This window comes from Emydura macquarii, unplaced genomic scaffold, assembly GCF_026122565.2.
Source record: "Emydura macquarii macquarii isolate MOO-44397 ecotype Brisbane River unplaced genomic scaffold, CSIRO-AGI_Emac_v2 contig_3328, whole genome shotgun sequence".
NCBI classification, from domain to species: domain Eukaryota; kingdom Metazoa; phylum Chordata; order Testudines; family Chelidae; genus Emydura; species Emydura macquarii.
Window position 1 is genome coordinate 4,775,704 of NW_027133465.1, and position 20,477 is coordinate 4,796,180.

Genomic DNA, 20,477 nt, shown 5'->3' on the forward strand with positions numbered 1-20,477 from the left:
GCTCCCCACTCTAGCAGAGAGGTGTCCTTCATTATGACCTTTGGGGAAGGATGTGCAAATGGAACTCCTGCTCACACGTTGTGATGGTCTTTCCACCAGCTGAGGGATTGCTTATGGAGATAGGTAGGGAAAGCAGCATTTTAAAAACTGTCTACTTAGAGAACAAGCCATTCTGAACCACCCTTGAAGGCAGTGCATTCGGAACCTCGCATATTTTGTAAAGAAGGTGGTGGCTGCCATGTGCCCCAGCAAGTGAAAAGAGTTCTTGACTGTAATTGGGGTCTGAGATGAATTGAATTGTGTCAGCTACATTGGAAATGGCCATAAATCCGAGAGAGGAAGGTAGGCTTTTGCTGTTACTGAATCGAGCTGTGCTCCTATGAATTAAGTTTTGGAAAGGGGTCAAAATGAATTTTTGGATGTTCAGTTGCAAGCACAATTCAAGGAAGACAAGTATGGCCTCAGAGGCTCAAGGCATCAGTTCCAGGGAGCAGTCTTTCAGCAGCCAAACATCCAGCTAAGTGAATACTAATGTATTTTTCCTTTGGAGCTGTGCTGCTACCAACGACATGACTTTGGAGAACCACCTCAGGGCAGGCAACAGGCCGAAGGGGGGCATGTGGTATTGAAAGTGGTCCTGACCGACAGTGAAACATAAGGATGGTTTGTGGGATGGTGGATAGAAATATGGAAACAAACATCTTGACGGTTATGGGGCTGGGAACCACTCCTCTAGCTCTAATGATGGAATTATTGCTGCAAGTGTCATCATTTTGAATCTTTTTGCCTTCACATAGCTATCGAGTAGTCTCAAGTCTAGGATGAGTCTCCAACTTCCATTTTTTTTTGGTACCAGAAAATACCTTGAATAAAACCCCTTCCCTCTGAGTTGCCTGGAGACTGGTTCTTTAACCCCCAGTGTAAGAATATTTCTTGATGAAGTAAGCTCTCATGAGAGGGGTCCCTGAAGAAGGCGGGGAATGGAGGGTTCATTGTTGGAAGTGTAATAAAATGAATGGTGAATCCTGTGGAGATGGTGTTCAAAACCCACCTGTCTGTAGTGATCGACTCCCAGGCGCGCCTGAAGCGGTGAGGGTAGTTGCCAAAGGCAGGATGGCTGAAGAGGATAAGAATGGCAATTTAAGCCCTTGATGAACCTCCAAGTAGCAATTTTGACAGGTGGCAGGGTGTGAGCCGGGAAGCTGAGAAGTGGATCATTTCCTTCTCTGGCATCTATGCCTCGTTTGGTGCAGTTCATACAACCTCAGAGAGGTAAGAAATAGCCCAGAAATCTCATTCTGCTCAATCTGTGATTGCCAAGTTCTCTCTTGTAGATGAGTGTGTAAATATCAAGAGAACATAAGGTAGCTCGAGTCCTTTAATTTTTGCAGAGACTTGTCTATGCTATCTGTGAACAAATTAGATCCATGAAATAAAACATCCTCTACTGTATTCTGGACCTCTTTTGGGAATCCAGAGAGTTAGAGTCAGGAAGCTCTTCTCATCACTACCATAGAAGCATTCAAATGGGTGGCAGTATTAGCAGCATCAAGTGAGGCTTGCAGGGCTGTTCTGACAAACAGCTAGCCCTCCACAATAATTACCTGGAATTGTTCCCTGTGCTCTGTTGGTAGGTGGTCAACAAAATAATTCAGGTTGGTATAACTGACATGAATATACCTTGCCAATAATGCCTGATAATTGGTGATTCTAAGTGGTAAGGAGACAGAGGAATAACCTTTCCTCTAGACGCTTATCTTTCTCATGAAGTGTGGTTTTAGCATGGTGCTGCCTTCCACGTTCATTAGCTGCATCAACTATCAAAGAGTTAGGTGAGGGATGGGAAAATAAAAACTCAGTCCTTCGCCAAGATGTAATACTTCTTATCCGCTCTTTTGCATGTAGGTGGAACAGGCGCTCCATTCAGAAGAGCTTTGTTGACAAGCAAAGCTACGCGGGCCAATGAGGTTGAATGGAGGATATCGAGAAGCTTATGAGGCTCTTTCTCCTCCTCAAGAGGAATCTGTAACTCTCTTGACCAGATTCTGAAAGTGTTTAAAATCATCCACCAGGGACGGAGGAGATGGCATGACTGCTTCATCCAGAGATGAAGAGATGCTGACCATAGAAGAAACCTCTATCAGCTCTAGCTTCCTGCTCCTCAAAAGATTCCTCTTGAGGGTCAGGTATCCCAGAGGGAGCAGGTGATGCAGGTTGCCCCTATGATGGGTGGCACACAACACTTTGGAAAATTGTTGATAAGCCACCCAAGGGTCTCAATATGGCCAAGGAGGTGATGCATAAGGCATTGGAGGGGGAATCAAAGGGTGCTCATACCAACAAGGCATTAGCAATAATCATGGGCCACGAATAGTTAGAGCTTCAGAAGAGGCTTCCTGTATAGGAACAAGGGGAAGAACTCTGAATTGACACTTGAGACACCAAGGTAAGGTCTTCACCAGAATCCCCTTTGTCAAGCTTGCTCTGGGATGATGGAGCACCTGGAGAGATCTTGACAGTCTTTCTATAGTATCCTCAGTGTTCTGCATTTTCTTGTTATCCTCTTCTTCCCATGTGCTCTTTGTTGGTCATTCTTATCACATTCAACCCACCTCCAATGTGTGCTATCCAACCTATCACTGAGAATCCCACATTCATTTCCCCCCTAGTTTCCTCCATAGACATGCCACCATCCACTTGCCTGCCATTCTCCTAAGTATATTATTTTCTACCATCTGTAACTTTTCTTTGATCTCCATAAAACCCACCATACCCAAACCATAGAGATAGCAGCGTCAAGCACATGCAGCATACACTTCTCCTTTCAATTTGGTACTTAACTGCCGGTCTGACAGTACTCTTGCCACGTTTTTCACTACTGATCATGTACATTGGGTTCTTTTCAATTCCTCAGATCAGTCTCTGCTGATACTAAATATACTTCTCAAGTACTCAAATTCTTTCTTCTGCTTCAGCTTTTCACCTGAAACTTCAATCAACAACTCTTCTTCCACCTGCCCTACATGCATAACTTCAGTTTTCTTTGTGTTTGCCTTCAAACCACAATTCCCTTCTCTTAATCTTAAAATATAAATGCTTTAAACCTTATAACATGATCAGGGACTGAGCCTATGCACCTTTAAGTACACGTTTCCCTAGCTAGTTACGTTACCCATGAATGCATGCAGACTGCACATTCTATCTGAACTGTGCACTTTATGATCTTAGTTTAAAGAGCTCATGAAAGAGGTTCAAAACAGAATTCAACTTTCAAAGGGCCAGAACTATATATTTCCCCCACAATTTCCATATACAAGTAAAGGTAAGGCCTAAAAATCTCATATTTAAATCTTTTAGTATTTTTTTAAACAAGTATGAAAGTTATTTCAACAGTTTTTTTTTACATGTGGCATTATTAGTACTCTTAGGCACCCAAATCCCTTTTGGTGAAGTCAGAGATAGGCACCTATTTAGAATTTTTAGTGTAGTTAATTAATGTCATTTAATTACCATCTAAAGAAATGTGGTTGACCAGAATAAGAAGATTGAAAAATGAAAACTTACTACACGTATTAGATTAATAACTGAACTATCCGAGAATAGATGAGCCAATTAGGATGAACCGGTAAATGCATATGTATCTATTGTATCTTACAACCTGTAAACATTTAATAGCTTAATAAAATTATCTTTATTAAAAAAGTTAATAACTACAAGGTTTCTCATACCATGCAATTTCCAAATCAGATACTCTTCCCTGGAACAGACACCTCAATGTCTGCATCACACAGATATATTCAAAGTTTAGTAAGAATGGAACAGAGCTCATCCTTATAACACAACAAATTATATTTGTGTGTGTGCTTCCTCCCTGGTCGAGACATAGTGCATAACTAGGCCCTGATCTTGGAAACACAAATTCTCAACTTTATGCATACTGAGCTGACTTCAATAGGGCTACTCGCATGTGTTTGTTACATGTGTCTCATGTATCTGTTGAATACAGAAGGAGGCAAAGCACTATTTTAGAGATATCAAAAAGAATAAATCCTAAATTTATTTGCTTAGGCATGTGTATTTGGGCAAATTTTAAGGAAAGGGTAAATATTTGTTGTAATAGGTATTTAAGAGGAACAAAGATACAAAGCTTGCTAGCACTTGGCAACCAACAAGCCAGTACACGTATGCCACATGAATGCAAATTCAAGAGAGTTTCCTGAGAACAAAGGGATACATAACAGGAAAATGCGCACACTACATAGACATTTACAAGGGACCTCCGATATACTAGTAGCCCCTGACAGTTATGGCATCTGAGCATTGCCCCTGAATGACCTCCCCTTCTCTGCTGTTTCTCAGTCATTACCAGGGTGTACAGAAATCAATATTTTTAAACACTATATTTTTCATTTAAATTAAATACTTTTAAAAAAATAAACCTATTTAAAATTGAAGTTGACAACTTATATTTTTAGGCCTAAAATTACAATCTATTTATTAAAATCTTTTAAGTTAACTACTTTTATTAATTTTAAAGAATCAAATCACTGAACTGGCAGAAGTCATTGAGGAAGCACTTGGACCCAGAATTCGTTCAAGTGCTAAACAAGCTTTTGACAGTAGTAGCCTCTTGTGCAGGTACAGAGAGAATACTTCAATACAATTTGTTCAACTAGTTCAGTTTGATGACTAGTAAAGAAACCAATCAGGAGTTGAAAAAGCAAGAAAGCTGGTTTTCCCTCTTTCAGTCTATAAATAAAAACTAACTGAAAGAAGATGAGATCTACCAGTTCTAAAATCCTGAAGGACATGACCACCAGAAACAAATGATTCAATTCATTAACTACAAATAAATAGTTTAGGTAAATACTGTTTACCAAATCAGTTTGTTTTAAATGCAAAATGTGTTTCAATACACTTTTTTTTCTTATGTATCTAGCGCATTTAAAATAGGATTTTAATTTTTATATTAAATAAAACTGTTTTGTGCATTTCATTGAATTTACATTTCCATTCAAATAGAGCTTGACACAAATAAGTAAAAAAATTAATCTAGTAAATAAGAAATACATCATTCACCATTTTCTAACAATTTGTACATGTATTAAGAATCTGAATAAATGTAAATTAAGCTATACAGCTGTGTGACGGAGCGCCTGCCCCTAACTGGCCAGGAAAGGGTTAAGAGGGCCCTTGGAGAGGAGACACTGTGTTAAATGTGGTGGACAATTCGGGCACACAGTCACCCCGATACAAGGGGAGAAAGTGGGGAATAGAGGACAGTTACAAAAAGTGCCCAGCATAGTATTTGACAGACTGAATGAGTGCTGGAATATGGAGCCGCAATATATGGAGGCACTCTTTGCAGAGGGGAGCAGAACTGTCCTCAGCTAAGCCTTGGACTGGCCAACCCCAATGAAGGGGACAGACAACAGTCAGGGCAAATTCAGGCCCTCCTGATGCAGGTCCTGGAAAATCAGCAGAGACTATGAGAGGCAAACCAGCACCTACAGGAGTACTTGATCAAGATTTCAGAGCAGCAGTGGTACTTAGTCAGGAGCTGGGGAGGAGAGGAAGAAAAAGGCCATAAGGATTGACACGTGCAAGAAGACCCAAGGTCTGGAGGTATAAAGCCCAACCAAAGTGCTGTTACCTATATGACCAGCTGCTTCACCTGCAGAGAGTCTGTCCCTACTGAGGCAGGTGGTGGAAGCCTCACCTGGAAAGCAGGATAGAAAGGAAGCCCCAGGGCATCCCACCTGTGAAGAGAGCAGGGTGGGGGGGTGGGCAAGTTGGGCACTTATGGAGGGAATGCCTGGAAAGGGGCAGGAAAGACAAGGCTAGTTCAAGGGAAGGAGCTGAACAAGGGAAGGACCAGGGGAGGCCTGTGGTCAGGGAGGAACCAAAGAGATGTTTCCGATGCCAGGAGGAGGGCCACTTAAAAAAGGCACTGCCCCTTAAAAAAAAAGGTGGGCTAGAAAAGGGATGCCTGGGAGCCAGGCCAGGTCAGAGACTGACCAGAGGGATGGGCCACTGAGGAATGACGGCCTAGCTGAGAGTCATCTCCCACACCCAGCAAAGGGCAAAAAGGAGATAGGAGATAAAATGACTGGGACAGCCAGATAAGGAAACCTACATGGAAGCCGAACAGCGTGAGGAAGGGACCCAGACCCTGGAGGAGAGGGTGCTGGAGGATTCAGTGGGCCAGACAGAAGAGCTACAGGGGAAGCTGATAGTTACTGAAGAAGCGCTGCAGATAGTGGTGAAAGAGAAGAAGGATCTATGTCTATGCTCAAAGGTTGCTGAGAACCAGTGAGAGACCTTGAGAGGCCATCTCTGGGTAGCACAGAGCATAAGGGTGGCAGGCTTGAGGGGCAGGGTTGTGTCGGGGCACCTGCCCCTCACTGGCCAGGAAAGGATTAAGAGGGCCCTTGGAGAGGTGGCACTGTGTTACAAGCTGCTTAAATAATTGTCTACAGATGTAGTGTAAAGGCTGCATTTAGTTGCAAATTAATGCTGATTATCAACCAATGAGAATCAGCCTCTAGGAAAACAATTTTTAGAGGTAAAATACAAATCAGCATTAAAATCAATGATTTAAATAAAGATTTTTTGCTTTGTTTTAAAATCACAATTAACACTGGTGATTTTAAATAGCTTTGATTTAAATCAATCCACGCTGGTCATTACTGTAACACTTTACCAAGTTTACCAAATGCAAACCTTTGGCTATTTAATAATCAGAACTTGATAATGTAATAATCACATTCTAAGTAACACTTTCAGGAAATTGACAGTGAACATAAAATGGCCATACTGGGTTAGAACAATTTAGCCCAGTATCCCGTCTTCCGACAGTGGCCAATGCCAGGTGCTTCAAAGGAAATGAAAAGAACAGGGCAATTATTGAGTGATCCATCCCGTCATCCAGTCCCAGCTTCTGTAGTGAGAGACAGACACACACGGGGCATGGGGTTGTTTTCCTAACCAAACTGGCCAATAGGCATTGATGGACCTATGGTTAAAATACTCAACAGAAAAAAATAAAGGTCCTATTTTCCACTTCTTAAACCCTACTTGCAGGATCACTATAGTCAGGGCCAAAGGGAACTGGACATTTCTGGGCTTCCTAATAGCAGCCACCACAGAAGTGGGAGGAGCTGCTCCATGTGTTTAATAACGGCTTTGTATTTTACAAATAAAAAGGGAAAAATTCTGGGCCCAAAACCCATTCATGCTCAGATGGAAACAGATGGAAGCTATTATACACATACAGAATTAAAACACATCGTTTTGAACGGCGAATGAAACAGCAAAGCATGTTTCCCAAATAATGCTTTACAAAACAAGTACTGACCTACTTATAAATTCCACCTGAATTCTCCTGAGTGCAAGACATGGTTTTCATTTTTATGACCCAGTTTTATAAAATACCAGGTCATCTTTAGAGAAGCTTTGATTTCATTAACTTTGCTGAGTATGGACCAAGTCTCCTCCTCACATACAAAGGCAGGAAGACTTAAGGAAATTCTACCAGATTCCCCACAAGAGGAGGAGGCTGGGGGAAATGCAAATTTGGCAGGGGGCGTAGGCTTCCCATTTACACAGATCACTAGGACCCTCATGGAAGGGCCCCTCCTCAGACTTTGAGAACAGAGCTCTTTCCACAACACTCCATTGGCTCTGCCACGCTGACAGCCTGGCTCATGCTGCTTCACATAGCAACCATGGCAGGTGACCTTGGAAGAGTTAAAGATCTGAACTGTATTAACTTTTGATTAAAAACTGGTTGACCTATGGGAGAGACGTTGTGGAATGTGGCCAGCTCCTTGCTCCCATTCAGATCCTACCCGTAACACCAGGTAGTAATGTTGAAAGGAGGACGAAGAAGCAGCATTCTCCTTTCCCTACTGACTAGTGTAAGTCCACCCACATCATATCCCTTCTGCATATACAAGACCCTCTGTTTGTTCCAGATGAACTAAACTACCTTTGAATAATTTTCAGATGTCTTAAGATTTTGCAAAGCTCACTTGAATTTGACAGTCTCCAACTCCGCCCTTCAGAGCAACATTTAAAAAGGGACTATAACTTCTGATTCTTTCCCTTTAAGTTATCGTGGTCAAGGATAAATTTACAACATATATACCAAGTGCTTTAGTTTCCTGAGGAAAAAATGTCTACCTGCTCTTGTGCTGAAAAGTTCTATTTTCTATACAGACATACAGCCAAGTTATATCTACCCTGACTTTTCTTTAGCAGTTTAACACACCAGTTATTTCACCATCCACAACTGAAGAGACCTCTAACTCTAGGAACAGGTAACATTTAAATCAGACCTCGTTCACATCCAGAGAGATGAAGGAGACTCCCTGAGAGTACTGGAAGACTCAACATGACTACTATTTTAGGGGACCATAAACTTTCTTCATTTAAGTGCAGGTATGACAACAGTATGATCGTAAGTAAGGATAAATATTTGGTCACAGATTCCGTGACTTTCCGGGATCTCCAGGACTTCTGGGGTGAGGCTGCTGCCAAACAGCTCATTGGCCGGCCAGCCCATTGAAGCAGCAGGCTGGAGCAGCTGCGAGCCCTGGCAGCTTTTTCCCCTCCCTCTCCAAGGAGGCTGAGTCCATTAATTTTTGTTCATTACCTATGACTTGTCCCTGACTTTTAGTAAAGATACCCGTGACAGAATCTTAACCTTAATCGTAAGTCAAAATTTATACAAGTTATTTAGGAGGCAAAATATATAAAAATTTACATAGCAAAAAAATCAAAGGGCAAGAAACAGAATAATAGCACTTTTCCAGTATAAGGATATGACTTCTTAAAGAATTTAAATTATTTAAAAGAGAGTAGCTGGATAAAACACTACCAAGAAGAGATAAGAAGAAGAAAATTGGTTGGAGGTGTAATATGGGAAAAGATCAAGGGCGAAAAATAAAGTTAAGGAAGGAATGAGGTAAATAGATCTTCTGGAGCACATACGGTCTCTTCTCAGACTACTAATGTTAACATTTTTACAGCTTTTGTAGGACCACATCCAGAGTACCGTGTTCAGTTAAAGGCTGCATAATTTGAAAAAATAGAGATGTTAAACTGTAACTCATTGGCGCTCTCTCTCTCTCGTGTGTGTGTGTGTGTGCGTGCGTGCGCGCGCGCGCGCGCGCTGCCCCAGCTCTGCACAGATAGCCAGCACAGCAGACCTTGATCGAACCGTCCCAAAAACACAGTCCCATTTCAGTAGCAAAGGCATCAAGCCAGGTTTATTGTCAACAAAGCATAGTCCTAATGCCCTGGTTCAATGGTTACAGGTACATGAACACACATATGCCCATGACAATGAACACAGCTCAGTGAATGGCAGGACTTTCCATTCCCCACTCAACTTGACAGACACCCCTTCTGAGACCCTCTTTTATACACAGATACAAACAAGTTTTGTATTGCCCTCTGACATAGTTAGTTACCACTCTTTACCTTGTACATGTTGGGTAAATCAAAACATTTCTATCCAGTCTACTGTCATTCTGACCATATCTTTAGGAGGGGGGTCAACATATCCTTGTTATCTTCAGGGAGTGTGTTTATATCATACTTGGTATGGGGGTATTCTGGTACCACCCTTCTGGTACGTGTTTACATCAGTATCCTTTGCCTAGTACTTCTTAGGATTGTTTGTTCTTGCCATATTTTATTAACTTGCAAGCAGGCATATTTTGTAATCTTCTGCCTTCTGCTCACCACCTGACTTTTGCTAACTTTGCTTTATATATCAGCAGGGCTTGACTACTATTATATTTCAGGCCTCATACCCCTTCTCATGCCTCAGGCTTTCACTTTCTACTACATTAACTAATTAGCATCTTTTGGGCTTTGCATGATCATGAGCACACAAAACAGGTGTAATATAATCAAATCAATGGGATTTTTGCTTAGCATACAATTCAAGGGCCAAATACAGCACTACAGAAGCCCCTGACCCTGTGCAAGTCCCAAGAGTTCATGGATGCTCATTATGTCAAACTGCATCATCTGGACTAAAGGTTGGCCTGCTGCAGCAGCCCATGTCAGATTCAAAACACTTTATAAAAGTGAGATGCACTCATTTAATACAGGCCACTTGTGCAAACATCACATGGTGGTAAATTCCTAGAGAAACATTGCATGTCTTTCTGTAAGAAGTCCCAAAATTTACCTACCTGTGCTATATTTTTGTTGAGAAGGTAAACTCCATAATCAAATTGAAGTCTCTCTCCTCCCTTTGGATATAGTGGAAACCTGATGAGAAAGGATGAGAAGAAAAGTCAGTTTTAGAAAGTACATATTCAATATTTACTTTTAAAGCAAGTCTAAATTAAGCAGAATCATTCACTGGGGGCTGGTCTACACTGGTGGCAGCGGTCGAAGGGAGATACGCAAGCTCTAAGCTTGCATATCTCCCGTTGACATACTTATGTTCATGTAATGCGGCTCTTCATGGTGCTGCGTCGATGGGAGATGCCCTCCTGCCGATGCAGCCTTATGCCTTCGGGGACATGGATTAATTCAGTTGACCGGAGAGGGACTCCAATTGGAGAAGACATGCTCTGAGATACCAGCAAGGACAATTCTGAGAGCAGATAAATCCACAGCCATCTGTTTCTGCAGGCTCTGAATCCCAATGAATCTGCACAAGTTGCATACCAAGTACTCACCGATCACACTTAGACTTCAGGCATTTTCTTCCATGAGATATTCTATATCTAATCCCTTCCATGGCTTGGACTGCCATGTTTCCATTGTCTCCTTTTTTTCAAGTCCCTCTTGGAAGCAAATGTCTTACAAAGCTCTCCCCTCAAGGTGTTAAGAGCCAAAGGCACAGTCTTCTTCAAAACACCTAGCATAATAGTGACTCTATATAGAGCCCACAGCTACCATGTTTCAAGGGGTTATTTCTGTTGTACAATATGTAATAAGGGAAGCCCTGAGACATATTTTGCAGGATCTCTAAATAATACTGAGATTTAGACAATAGGAAAGTATATTACTCACAGGAATACTTTTGTATTAGAATCACTGTGGCTAGCTGCTGGTTCTCAGCTGCTGCTTGTTATAAAAAAACATTATTTTAGCCCCAAATGTAACTGCAACCTATTCAAGTTTAATCTTCACCATTACTGTAAGATATTAACATCAGAAATGCAGGTTCTTAAAAAAAGATTTAAAACAATTGTTTATGATGAAGCTGCTAATGCCAGTTTTAATCTTACTACTGCACTCTTTCCTTAGGTTCCTCATTTTGACTCTTCCTCATATTGTGTCTCGCCAGCTCGACCTTTGCAGGTTGCGGTCATAGTGGTTAACCTGTCAGTTCTAGAATCTATCAAAACTACCACATATGGGAGTGTCACATGAAACAAGCTTTTGCCTTTAAACTTAGTATCCTATAAGCTATCTACACAAAACTCCCATTCCCTACAAAACCTCTGCTTATATCCAAGTTCAGATCATAAATACACAAAGTTATACATCAGATCAGAAAACAGATCAGTATCCACTAGAAAAAACATACATTCTAGAGATGTAATTACACAACATCTACTTTATTAGGACTTAAAAGGACTGCTTTACTGCAATTCAGCCACAAAGTTTATTATTTGTGACATTTAATAAGAATTTTAAAGAGCCATTAGAGCCAAATGATAACAGGTCAGTATTATGGCAGATCAAATATTAAGACATCAGCTCCAAGTTTTATGCTACTTTCAAACTCTTAATGGGTTGCTTCAAGTTGAGCAGTATAAAGATCACCATAACTAGTATATCCAGCTCACCTTGTTTAATAGATCTATAAATCGAATCTGTCTACAGTATACAGGAAAATAAAAGTGCCTTTAAAGTGAAGATGTATGCTGCAAAAAACGTCCACTTAATATACTAAATGTAAGATACAAATCAAAATGAGTTAATTTCAATATGTACAGTTACACTACCCGTCTGTAGCAGAATTTATTTGATAAAGGCTACAATTACAATTAACAGTATAAAACTCATTCAGTCTTGACAATAAAACTGCTGTTAAAACACAAAGCATGCTTCATTACATGATAGTGTTTCATTAAATCACTGAAAATGAGAGCTATATATTTTCTGTTAGAAATGGAAACCTCAATTATAGGGAGAATGAAAAGGACAATATCAAGCACTTAAAAAGTCTCTCTCCTGTACAATCAATTTCTTGTAAGGGACCCTTTAAAGTCATTAAGATTAAACTTCTCTCTCTACCAGTTTTGTCCTTCTGACACTTGGTTAACATTAAAGATTCATCAGTGAAAAGAGCTGGGGAAACAAAGTTAATAAAATCTCTTCCTATATGCTCATGTCATGACTACAATATTGAATACCTTGGATTTTAAGCTGTAAATCAGGGAGTGTCTTAGCCTATGTAAAGTGGCATTCACATATTGGCATATACAATGGAAAATGTGTTACCTGATTTCTATGTGATCTTATTTTGGTTTATCCTCATCCTCCCTCTACTCTTCCCTGTCTGTCAGTCACACTCATTTGTTGAATCTAGTCAAACTGTAAGCTCTTGGAGCATGGACCAAGTCATCTTATGTTTTTAAACAGTACTTAGAGTGATGTGGCTGCAAATAATTACTGTTGATGGCTGTCCTGTGACCTATGTGAATTGAATTTGTACTCCTAGCTCCTAATGAACAATGCTGCTACGCTCATGCTCTCAACTTGCCATGCAGCCCAAGGGTTAGTTTGTAAGGTTTCCAATTAAGTCTGTTCATCAGCTCAATCATCATCCACGCAGACACTCATATCTTGAAAGCTTGAAACATTAAGTATTGTGTGCTTATTAAAGCTCTTCCAGTCCATTAATCATGTATTCCACCCAGACCCGCCTGATCTAATCTCCGTTTACACACCGACAACTTGTTTGCATTTACCATCTTTAAAGTAGATGACAAACCTATAAAGTTGACTGAGTACTCACTCTATAATCGCTGCTTACTTTCACTGGGAGGTTGGTAATGCAACATCCAGTGGCCAATTGATGACATTGGTATGTTAATGAATTTGCACGAAGCACAAGGAACACCAACACTTAACAGGTGCACCACACGAAGGTTGTCTCCCATGTTGATTTGTCCTCAGCACATGACACCATCTGGATACACGGCCTCCTCCTCAAGATCTCCCACGTCTTTCACTGCTGGCCACTGATCAGTTTCGTGGCAGTGATAACTGGGGACTGGCACTTTAAGGTACCTTAAAAGCCAGATCGGCGGGGCAAAAACTCTTAACTTGGGCATCCCCCAGGGCTCCGTCCTGCCCCAATACTTTTAAATTTATATACTGTGGATATACCAATGACTGAGTCGAGGAAATTTGTGTATGTGGATGACATTGCCCTAGCTGCTCAGCACACAAGCCTCCATACCATCAGCTACACCCTAACTTGAGATCTTAACATAATGGTTGATTATTTCCAATGCTGGAAATCTAGGTCTAACCTAAAAAAAATATATATATGGTGACCGCTTTCCATCTGAACAATAAAATGGCTAATGCCAAAATCGATGTGCAGTTCTGTGGGAAGAATGTCAGCCATGAGGCTAACCCAAAGCATCTCGGCATTACACTGAACTGGAGTTTGACCTTCCAGCAACACCTTGAAAACACCCGTGATAAAGTCAGATCATGTCACGCTTATTAGGAAACTGGCCAGAACATCATGGGCTCCAGTTCATGGACCTTACAAACCGCAAATTGCCTTGGTACAGTCTGTGGCTGAATACTGTGCACCAGTGTGCTCTAACAGCAGTCATACTAATCGCCTTGATACTCAACTCAATAACGCCATGCGCATAGTGTCAAGGACACTTAAATCGACCCCAGTTGACTGTCTTTTGGTGCTATTGCGCACTCAGCCTCTCCAGATTAGAAGAGTTGCCCAGACATCTCACTTTCTTAACCATATCAATATAAATACAAGGATCTTGTTGCATGATGACTTGCAGAACCCTCTAAAGAAAGATTAAAATTCCGCAACCCTCTATGGAACCACATCAAGACTCTGATACTCAACTTCGACACTGAGGCTCAATGGAGAACCACCTGAAGCATTTCAACCACTCAAAACAAACAGCTCGTTGTTGACCCTGCCAAGGAGCTACCAGGTTTTAATTTGTGTCAGAAAGACTGCTGCAGATTGAATTGCATAAGTACATCTCATGAGAGATGTGGACAAACACTTTTTAAATGGAAAATGAGGCAAACACCTGAATGCAATTGTGGTCACCAGTCAAACGATTGACCACATCATGTCTGAGTGTCCCTTCATTCTTTCGCTGGGGGCCTGAGGGACATTCACCAGCTCACTCCAGCAGCAATGTGCTGGCTATCAAACCTAGATATCAATTTGTAATCATTGCAAGCCATACGATAGTAGTAGAAGTAGCAGTAGTATTCATTCTGAGAAAGGGAATTCCAACGTTACAGGCCAAAGCATCATACAATGACCAGATTAAAAACAAGAAGCTGTTAGTCAAGACTGGTTTTAACGCCTGAATATAGTATTTGTTTATGTTCAAATAAGCTCTTTTTAGGGGGGTTAATTTCACACAGAAGAGTCTTTATACAGGCTTAGAAAATGTTAAATTTGGAGGTGCACACCCAAAGTCATTCTTTGTTGTGGTGAGATTTTAGTGTTTCCTAGTTCCCACACCAGACATCAAAGCAAGGCTACCACACTGTTACAGTGACAGAACTAAGTAAGTGTGTTATATTTTGAACCACACAAAAGTAATCTTATCTTTCAGTAAGATATTTGTATAGCAAAAAAAGGGGGACGTAATTGACTAGCCAGTAGTAGTACTGCAGAAAAGGAGTGGAGGATTATAAATGGATCACAACCTGAGTATGAGCCAACAATGTGATCAATCAAAAAAAGGTCTATGGTGTATTAACAGGGAGTGCTATATGTAAGACAGGCCATAATTGTTCAGCTCTACTTGGACTGGTGGGATCTAAGATGGATTACTGTGTCCAGTTTTAGGCATCACAGATGTGGATAAACTGGAGAGCAACAAAAATGATAAAATGTTTAGGACCCATGACACATAAGGAAAGGTTAAAAACTGGGCATGTTTAGTATTGAGACTAAAGACAACTGAGAGGGCGATACGATAACAGTCTTCAACTATGTTAACGGCTATTATAAAGAGGACAAGTTAGACAAAACAGATGCCAAGGATGGTCGAGATATATATATTTGGTCCTGCCTTAGCATGGGGGAATTACTAGATGACTTTTCAAGATCCCTTTCAGTCCTCAAGGTGCTAAAACCTAGGCTCCAGTCCAAGCCTAGAGGTCTACAGTGAAATGAAACAGCCCCAGAGCCCAAGCCCCACAAGCCCAAGTCAGCTGGCATGGGCCAGCCACCAGTATCTAGTTGCAGTGTAGACATAATGTGAGTTACTGTCCACTACACCCATGTCAAAACGTAAGCATCCCTATTTTTAAAGATGGGGAAATGGAGGGTGAGGGTCACGTGATTTGTTGAAGATCACTTGAGCTAGGAATGACACAGATCTAACACCTAGCCCTGTTCTTTAGCCGTAGGATTGTCCCTTCCATGAGTTAGAATGAATAAAAGCACCCGACTATATTTTGCAATAGCACCACGTAATACTTTTAAGTTTTAATTCTGTAAAGACCTCTTGTAACATGGATAGCACAATGCTTCAAACTTTTAAGTTTAAAAGTCAGTATGCATAGAATATTTGAAAACCTTTCCAATTTTCACAAAGCAACAGAATTGCCACTTTCGCTGACTGGATAAGTTCCTAGCTCCACAGTTACTCTACAAAATAGAGTCTTAGAAAGCCATTTCTTAAAAATTAGTCTTCATTTTTAGCTAGTATTCTCCAATTGAGTAAATTTGGTAATGTAGCATGGGTCTTCGGTGTTCAGCCACATGCTATGTCAAACGCTAATAGTTGAAGGCAATGACATTTTCAGAATATAGGGAAAGATCTTGCATTGCCAACTTACGTTTAAAAACCCTTCTACAAACATGAAGTAGAGAAATTCAATGTGTGGTATAAATCACAATTTGGAAAGCTAATGGAGACGGAATACTGTCACTTCAAATCAGTCGACCAGATAAGATGTAATCAGTGAAATAAAAGTATCCAAGCTAAGCCAAGATAGATATTTCAGTATTTACTTACCAGTTCTTAAAAAGCACCCTTTTCTGTCTCAGGGAATGTGCACAAAATCTAAAGCTTTCATGACTGGTGGCTGTATTGATTTCCAGCTGCTGTTGGATGATCAGAAAGCAGCAGGGTACAGAAATGCTTTTTACCATCTGCAGCTAGCCATTGCTACCATTTCTTCCTGAGGCAGACCTTACTGCTGTGATACTACTATACCTCAAGACTGGATTACTGCAATGTGCTCTACACATGGCTAGAGTTCAGGATAATATGGGAATTTAAACTGGCTCAGAATGCAGCAGCCTGCCTGTTAAGTGATGCTTCTCAGTTGCAGCACATCACCTGTGCTCCATGTTCTTCACCAGCTACCTACAGGTGTCCTGACTGAGTTTAAGGTGCTTTTGATCTCTAAAAGGCCTAAATGGCTTCCAACTTTGTTATTTGATATTGCCTCTTTCCTCATGCCATAATGAGATCAAAGGCACCTGAACTGGATCCCTCTTATGTTCCACAATGCTCTCTCTGAGAGTGGCCCTATAGCTCTGGAACAGGTTCCCCCCCCTGGAGTCTAAAAACAGAACAAGTCCAAGTCGACAGACCTTCATGGCATGCTACAAGGCACAGCTTGTTAAGTTGTGAGTGGGCTTAAGGGAAGTCAGGTTTTGGGGGAGCAGCTAGGAGAAAGGTTTGGTGATCTGCAGGTCATTTATTTTTGTAGTTTAGGGTGGAGTGTCTAGAGTTTTGGATTAGGGCCCCTTTTCTTTTTGGTATAAATGTAAGAAAAAAAACATGCCTCTTTTCAAATACATTCTCCAAAAGGAAGCAATCACCCTTCCAGAAAGCACATTGCAAAATGTCTTGTGCCACACTGTAAAATGGTCAGACACTTGTTCTGGTGGGTGAGTGAGGGGAGACAAATTCCAGAGCAGAAGGTCTCCTATCAAAGTGGCCCGCCACCAGCCCTCAGACATTTAAATGCAGGGACTGAACGTGCCTTTGGTACACAGATTAATTGGAGACATGGAGGAGACCGGCTGAGGTAGCCAGGAACCGGAGCACAGAGTTTTAGAGATCAAAAGTTAGCATCCTGAATTGCAGTCAGAAGACAATGACGTCGAACTTGAGTAACATGCTCTATTAATAAAGTAATAGAAGAAAAATGGAAACGCAAATACCTACACTAAGGTAAGGTAGGAGTCAAAGGTTTTGGTAGCAATATAAAACCTCTCCCATAAAGATTTCCCAAAATAAATCTGAAAAACCAACTGTCCACAAAGGCTGCATACAATACTAACAAATTACTGCAAATATTGCAGAATACTTATTCAAATTTAATTTAAATATGTTTACTGAAATCATGAGTTCATGTAAAACTAGTTTTTAAGCCAATCTTCTAATTGCATATTTTCTTTAAGCAGCAGCTAAGTATTTTGTACAACAGTAAAGACTGCTAGGCTCTCAAAGTATTAAAAATAAGCAGGAAGATCTTCTAAAAGAGATGTACTTCACCTGTGGAAAATCTGTCATGTACCAGTAGTTTTACTGACGTCACATGCTTTCAGATTTCAAGTTTATCAAAAATGTTAGAGACTTGGCCATACTCATTTCTGTTTCAAGCACTGTTCTGAGACCACCATTGTTGCAGCTAATGAAAACAATTAGACTCATAATCAATCTTAACTATCAACTAGTTCTCATCTCTAACCTATTTTTTGGGATTACCTTAGAGAAGTACTTACCAGTCATTGAAACTTCATTTATTTTATAGCCTCATATTTGTTATTGGGCTAATCTTTACCTGTTCAACATCACACAGCAGCTTAAATATTTGAATAACCTGCAGTAAATCTCCACAGACTGTTTGGCTAATCAGATGTTAACTGTTAAGTAAACCTAAAAGGATGTATAATCCATAAATTTATTTCAGACAGTAAGGTTGCTCTTATGAGTTTGTAAGTCCAAACAGCTAGATTTTGAGATTTATGAACTCCTCATTTTGTATCCAAAAAGGTCACATATGTACCAATATACTGGTGACCGATTTTTACTGTATATAGCCACCTGCCTTTAATACAAACACCATTTTAAAAGTTTAAGCAATCGCTTGATTTTTAACTGCCTTCACCTGTTTCCAATTTGGTATTAAACATATGGTTTGGATTTTTTATTCTCTTCTAATCAGTCCCTTTTCCACATCCCAAAAGTACACTGAAGAAAACCTAAGCAAGGAACTAGAAATCTCAAAATTTAATCTCCACCAAAAAAGGTCTTTGGACAAGCCTGAAGAGAAATAGTGACATTTCTGATAATTTCTAAAAGCTAGTTTTCTACAGACTGACGTGCGGCACATTTAAAAGAAGGTCTGTATTAAATACCAATGAGTTTCCAAGTGAATTACCTTAGGAAAAAATGGTTGTGGGAATGTATAATCAGTCTGAAATAACTACTCCTAGAGGTCAAATACTGAGGCTGAATTTTCAAATGGCTGGAAAGTTTCAGGTACACTAATATCTGTAGCTATGCTAGTTAAGTTAAAATGCAATAGTTGATTTCCTGGAGACATCTGCCTACTCGCTACAGCGCTGAACAGATGCTTAGGTGAAAAGGTTGCCTCGCTATTTCCTTTAAGGCACCAGGTACAGACAGACCACTGTCAAAGGCTGGCTATATCAGACTCAAACTAACTTAACTATTGTGAAACTGCAGTATGGGAACCGCTACATTTGCCTTTGGGCTTGTCTACATTGCACTATAGTGTGGATCAAGGGGGTGTAAATTGCAGAGCACACCAAAACGTTGCACTCCAACTGCCTTCTGTGGACGCTGATGGTGTAAACTAAAAGGTACATAGTTCACATCAATGTAGTCCTCTTTCAAAGATGGTGCCAGTTGTGAACCGAGTACCTTTTAGTTTGCCCCAGCAGTGTCTACATATAGCATTTGTGCATGCTCTGCAATTCACAATGCTATACTCTGCACTGCAACCTTTGAAAGAGGGTTGTGAATTTTGTGCTTGTGAATGAGAGAAGCTAGTAACACTTATTTGGTGTCCTGAAGAGTTAGGTGCCCAATTCTAAAATTTTGACCTTAATGTCAGACACTGAAAGTGAGCTGACTGTCAGAGGTCGAGCCTGCCACTGTCAGCAAGCAGGAAAACAGTACGTTACTACCTATGTGACCAAGCAAAACTAACCGACACCTACTGAATGCAATCCCACATAACTTTATGCTTTCTGCCATTACAATGTCTGTATCGGTCTCCTAGATTTTGACCTCACCCCTCCAACCCACCCATTTAGACTTGTGTTCCGAGGTAAACTAACAGCTTTTCTCCACTACTTTCCTCTTTTCAGAAAGTTGACTATATGGCAGGCTACGTAAAACAAAAATATTGGGCTTGATTCTCCACTCTGTTGCAAGGCATGAAATTGGTTTAATTCCACTGATTCCAGTGGAGTCAATGGGGTACCTAAATGGAGAGTCAGGCATCTAGTCTCACCCTTTTAAAAAATCTGCATGGAAACTGTGCTTCACCCACGCCTATTAAATTATGTCAGTTAAAAAGAGGATGAATTCTGGACTCAAACCAACTAACCTAATTTGCTCCAAGGGCTAGGGAAATAGTCTGCCCAATCCTGTTAAAGACAGACTGCATCTATAAAATATCCATCAATGCCAGATCATTAAGTTTAAGGCCAAAATTTGAGTAGTATAAAATTGCTATAATCTTTGCTTATTTGTTCTGAGCCTGGAAATCTGATTGCTTTGATTATGGTATAATTTAGGAATTAAGTTTAAGTGAGTCACAGCATTTCTCATTTAAATGCATTATTTCATATATCCACTTCTGGGAAAGCTTGCTTTTTTCCTCTTCAGTGCGTTTTGTTCATTGTTTTACAAAGGAATACTATGCCTATAGCTGGGAGGAGACTGGCAATTCTGTGCTGGAGGATTTTGAATGCTGGTTGCATTCCAATTTGGAACAAAACCCAAAAATTTAGAAATCCTCCACAAAATGGATTTACCGTCCTCTGCCCAGCTCTACTGGGAGGATTGCCCATGGAGGATTCCACCTGGTAGGAAGCCCTTAGAGCTCAGGCTGCCAAGAATCCAGGAGGCAGGAAGCTGGAGCTTTCATCTCCCCACCAGCCCATGAAGAGGGATACTGAAGAGCCAGATGAGTGAGCTGGCAGGAAACCAGCGTGGCAGGTAGGGGGGTTCCCATTGGAAATGTACCTAATTCCCAGTGGAATT

General features: G+C 40.7%; 1 protein-coding gene across 1 annotated transcript in view; it reads right to left on the minus strand.

Moving 5' to 3' along the window:
• The window catches only part of UVRAG (UV radiation resistance associated), a 155,497-nt gene that overhangs the window by 41,430 nt on the left and 93,590 nt on the right, over nucleotides 1-20,477 (minus strand). Inside the window, exon 13 of the mRNA XM_067533189.1 lies at nucleotides 10,209-10,287. Within this exon, the coding sequence (XP_067389290.1) occupies nucleotides 10,209-10,287 (79 nt within the window). The remainder of the gene's footprint in view (nucleotides 1-10,208; nucleotides 10,288-20,477) is intronic.